Here is a 5,283-nt window from a genome sequence, read left to right as displayed (position 1 = left end):
AAAATAAAGATTTAAGTGGGGCTCCCATACAACAAACGTGATTTTTGACCGAAGTTAAGCAACGTCGGGCGGGGTCAGTACTTGGATGGGTGACCGTTTTTTTTTTCTGATTTTATTTTTGCATTGTGGTACGGAGTCCCTTCGTGCGCGAGGCCGACTCGCACTTGCCCGGTTTTTTTTCTATTCTTAGTTTCGTTCACTGTAGAAACTTACACGTGAGGTATCTCCTTTAATATATCCTCCCCCAACGTGATCTGTCGTGATTTTTTTGTGACCCCCCACCCCCCTATCGAACTTTGCGTGATTTGTGCACAAGCCATTTGAACCTTATTCTTTCACTGATATGTGTTTACTTGTTAAATATTAATATTGACGCCATCTACTTGACTGTAGGCCAAAGGTATGGTACAATCTTTTCGAGCGATGGCGCTATAACCTTCAGCCTACTCTCGAGTAGATGGTGTTAATATTAATATTTAACAAGTTAACACAGTCATATCAGTGAAAGAATAATGATCAAAGACAAATGGCGTTCTAACAGTTTTCATCTTCTGTCGAAAGATGGCATGTACTGTGGCTACATAATTTACCATGATAGTAACTCTCTATTTCAAATCCTCTTTGCTCTTTTTCTCTTAACAATACCTAAGACCAAGGTCGCGCGCTAAGCAACTTCTGCTGCTGCCTGTAACCTACCTAAGCATTTTTCTGGTTATAGTTTTGTAAATAGCTGAACTATAAACCTACTACAGCATAGTCTAATAAAACATGGTCTTCTATTCCCAGAGTGACACAGGCCTACGTCACAACAACATGGCCGCTATCGCATATTATCATATAGCGCTCATGGTCTAATAAAACATGGTCTTCCATTCCCAGAGTGACACGGGCCTACGTCACAATAACATTGCCACTTTATTTCAACATAACATGTTACATGGGTACATTATACCTATGGTTAATAAGTTAAAATATTTCTTTATAATTTTATAATTTTCATTTATATGTATTTTAGCTTAAATTTTACAATAACACGTCATTTTTAATTACTCGTTAGCAATATCTTCCGATTCACGAAAGAAATTTCAGACTTTCGGGTAATTCTGTTTATACTACTGGCAACACAGGATAGCGCTGTGCACATTTGACAATTCGGATCTAGATAACTTCATGCCCTGACCGTCATCCTTGTCGAACGCGTGTTAATTGTTATTTCCTTCTCGCTCAGTGTCAGCAGTCGCAGTGTTTTCCAAACTTTTCACGTCGTAAGCTTGGTAATTAATGTGTAACTGTGAATTAGTTTTTTAAACGTTTGTCTTGTATAGATAAATAAAGTTTAATTTAATACATTCGATTTGTTTTATTTTACTATGTTTCTACATGAATAACTTAAAATTAATGCCGTTAAAATAATTTTCACCGTTGGTTAAAATTCTCCCACATTTCAAAGTTTGAGAACCTGTAAACAGCATGATGACGTAGGCGCGTGTCAGTTAGGTCATACGCGAATCTCGGAATGGAGTACCAGGCGGAGTATATTATTATACCATGATAGCGCTGTCGCATGATGACGTAGGCTTGTGTCAGTTAGGTGACCTAGAAAAGACGGGAATGGAGTACCAGGCGGAGTATATTATTATACCATGTACTACAGTATGTTTATTTTTGGTATTTAGACATTACGTAAATAAACAAGCATAAAGGCCCGGACACGGCCCGGTCTAACGTGAGTCGTCTCATGTTAGATCGGGCCGGAGCTTCCGGCGCTTACTTTTCTATGACATGACAGGTGATCACGTGATGCTTTCCATAGAAAACGATGCGCCGGAAGCTCCGGCCCGGACACGGCCCGGTCTAACGTGAGTCATCCTTTACGAGTAGTTGCTAATCTGTTGTTTGAAACACAACATACGTCAAACTTCTATGAAATTATGTCGTATAAATTTAATAACACTATTAATATCAAAATCGCTGCAGACTTTTCTTCGTCTGACTTTACATTGCTATGGCTTATTATCAGCGATCAAAGTGTTACCACATAGCGGCGACGAAATTACATTCATAAACAATTGACATTTAACCTATAACGGTAAAAAGCAAAACAAAAATCACACTATATATTATAAAGGAACAAAGTTTGTTAGACAATTGAGTTCTGTCATATCGCTCGTCGTTTACTCACGCTAACAGCCAAACGACAATAAAATAAAAGACAATCGATATTTAAAGAAATTGTTTACTACGTAATTTATCTAAATTCCTTCAAGAAATAATAAGAGATTTATTTAAGCAGAAGAATTTTGATATATTTTAAGGAAAATGTTGAAAGTGATATGTTTTGCTGCGTCGGTTTTTGTTTTGGCGGAATCTGTGGATTATTCAAGGACAGAAGAAGGGTACCATAGAGGAATTTTGCCAGATTGTAAGTTATAAGTAAACATTATTTATAGTAATAAGATAATCTAACCTCATGTCAGCCGTGCGAAGCTCGATACTCTTTTGGCAGAATTGTGCTTAACTGCGCGGTAGCCATAAACAAAAGAGTGAAGAATTGTAGGCCGCCCGTACTGGAAACCAAGACCTATAACTTTAAAAATGGACAAAAAAAGTATACGTTATTTACTAGGGAAGCACAGTTTATTGTTTTATTTCTATTTGAAAAATCCGCGCAGAAATGAGCATATTAGCGTTCTAAATAAGGCACTTTAGGCGGAAATAAAATGTGGTAAAGAGTTAGTAGGAATATTAGGAGTATTATGGCTTGTTGAGATAATTTCACTAATACACTTCATAAAGAACCCCATTATTGGAAGAGAATGCTATTTGGCATTAAGTCCGCCATTTGTACATTGTTATATATATTTTCAAAGTCAAAAGTCAAAGTCAAAGTGTTTATTTGTGCAATAAAGTTGAAATAAATAAATAAAGTACATGATAAAAATACTAATGACTACTCGTACTTCCGTGAAAATGTTTATAATGCTTAATAACAGAGTATGGGTGCTGTTTTACATTGTAACACTAACGAGCACTTTAGCGCTGTGTTGACCTTGCTGTATAGCTTAGTGATCCTTTGATCCAAGATGAGATGTGTTTTTATGTTAATAATGGGAGCCTTTGTTTTTTTCTGCTGAATGAAAGAGAGGTTGCTATTGCTAACCTCTCTTTCATTCCACTTAATTTACTGAAATGTGCTACGAAAGTTAGCTATAACATCTACAAAAGAATTGTAATGAATCTTTTTTTTCTTTTTTTTAAAATTATTTATTTAATTAGATCATAAAAGTGTATTCATGAACAATCAAATTAATATGAGAGGTAGGTAAATATTTTTAAACAATACTTACAGAAAACCTAAACTTAAAAACTAATACTACTTAAATATAAAATATCTCTCCAAAGCTACCCGCTTCTGGAATGGAACCTAGAACCTAGAATGCTGGCGGTGTTGGCCTTTGAACCGCTTAATCTTTGTGCCAAAAAGGAGCCCGCCCTGTGGTCGCCCGAGACACCTATTAGTCTGACCGCTTTTAAATAATTTATTAATCCACAGGTCCAGGTTCAACAAAACCAGCAGAAATCACACCAAATAGCTTGAAGAACTTAAAGATATCAGTATTTGGACCAAGGGCCAGCCTAACAACATACTCTTACTACCATGCCAAGCGAATAGCCCGACATCCTGAGATAGATTTCAACAAGAAGACTATACTCTATGTCCCTGGGTATTTGGACATGTCCACGGTGCCTATTCGGAGGAGTATGGTCCAGCTTTATAAGGAGTTGGGTTATAATGTCCTCATTTTGGACTACGAGGCTTTTGATTCGGGAGAAATGCCTGTGTGAGTATTGAGGGTTAATATTTAGTTATCAACGGGATACCACCTACATTTAAATGATGAATTGGCAGAAGCCAATAATAATAGAACTATACAGAAGTATAGTTTTGTATAAGGTTTTCAAGACAGGTTGAAATTTTTCATATCAACAGTTCTGTTATATGTATGATTTAAGTAAAAGCATGCGTTAGACGTTTCTTGTATTAAATCACAGTTAGTTAGTTGTTACTAGTCATTCGAAACTAGGGAAAATGAAAATGTTTTACTAAATATTTAAAAATCAAAATATTTTACTAGTTATTTTGATTTGTGTTTTTAACTAGTCAGACTACTACAATAAAAAGTTACCAAGAGCTCCAGTGCCCACTGTGTCCAGTGCTAGAATCAAACCAGCGTCTTCTACATTTGCGGCAGACGCCATAACCACTAAGCCACTCAAATCACAATGCGGTGATTCGTATATGACAAGATTTTTTTTATATGTAATTTATTGTTTATATGGTTTCAGTGCGGCTCGCCTAATGCGTCCAGTTGGCAAGCATGTCGCGGAGATGCTATCAAACCTAACCACGCTCGGACTGGACCCCAAAAAACTAGAACTCGTTGGTCTCAGTTTAGGCGGCCAAGCTATAAGCTTCATAGCCAAGAACTACCGCGAAATAACTGGCCGGAACATATCCTCACTAACCGCTTTGGACCCTGCTGGGCGCTGCTTTAGACATCTCGGACCAGATCAAAGACTCGACCCTTCCGACGCTGACTTCGTCCTTAGCATTGCCACTAATATGGACGAAATGGGTATAGCAACTCCTGTCGGTCACGTCACTTTTTACGTCAACGGAGGAGAATTCCAACCCGGGGATGTGTGGTGGCTACCCTGTGATACTCTCTGCAGTCATGTCAAATCCTATATTCTTTGGCTCTCAGCTCTGATCCATCCAGGAAAATTTGTAGGCATGCAATGTGATTCTATACAACAAGCGAGAGACTTTGACTGTTTTGACCGGAAGCCTTTAGTGACAAATACGATGGATTTGTATACGGATAGAAGTAAACCAGGTATATATTACTTGAGTACAACTCATAAATACCCTTATTACTTAGGTAAAGAAGGGGTCTATAGAAGCAATGATGTTATTTTAAAGCAACTAGGCTCTTTGAATGAGGCCGAAGAATTGATGGTTTAGTAAATTGAAAATAGGTGTGTTCAATGTGTTTTATAACACACTTTTATTTAGTTCACTGTATATATTTTTACATATGCCTACATATGTGCATTAAATCTTGGAACTTAGTTTGAACCAACGAGAAATTAAACCAATAAAACATTTTTTATAACACACTCTCTATTTAGCTTCACTGCATATATTTTTACATATACATGTGCTTTAAATCTTGGAATTTAGTTTGAACCAACGAGAAATTCAATTGAAATTTAGCAATG

At 36.9% G+C, this 5,283-nt stretch overlaps 1 protein-coding gene across 1 annotated transcript; it reads left to right on the top strand.

Moving 5' to 3' along the window:
- The first annotated feature begins 2,291 nt into the window (after positions 1–2,291).
- Positions 2,292–5,040, top strand: LOC134795696 (phospholipase A1 member A-like). The gene is made up of 3 exons (XM_063767630.1): positions 2,292–2,422; positions 3,554–3,842; positions 4,348–5,040. Exons 1-3 carry the CDS (start codon positions 2,320–2,322, stop codon positions 5,024–5,026), a joined length of 1,071 nt encoding a protein of 356 aa, XP_063623700.1. The 5' UTR covers positions 2,292–2,319; the 3' UTR covers positions 5,027–5,040.
- The last annotated feature ends 243 nt before the right edge of the window (positions 5,041–5,283 follow it).

The sequence above is a fragment of the Cydia splendana genome, chromosome 12, assembly GCF_910591565.1.
Source record: "Cydia splendana chromosome 12, ilCydSple1.2, whole genome shotgun sequence".
Taxonomy (NCBI): Eukaryota; Metazoa; Arthropoda; class Insecta; order Lepidoptera; family Tortricidae; genus Cydia; species Cydia splendana.
This window is presented reverse-complemented; position numbering and strand designations above follow the sequence as displayed.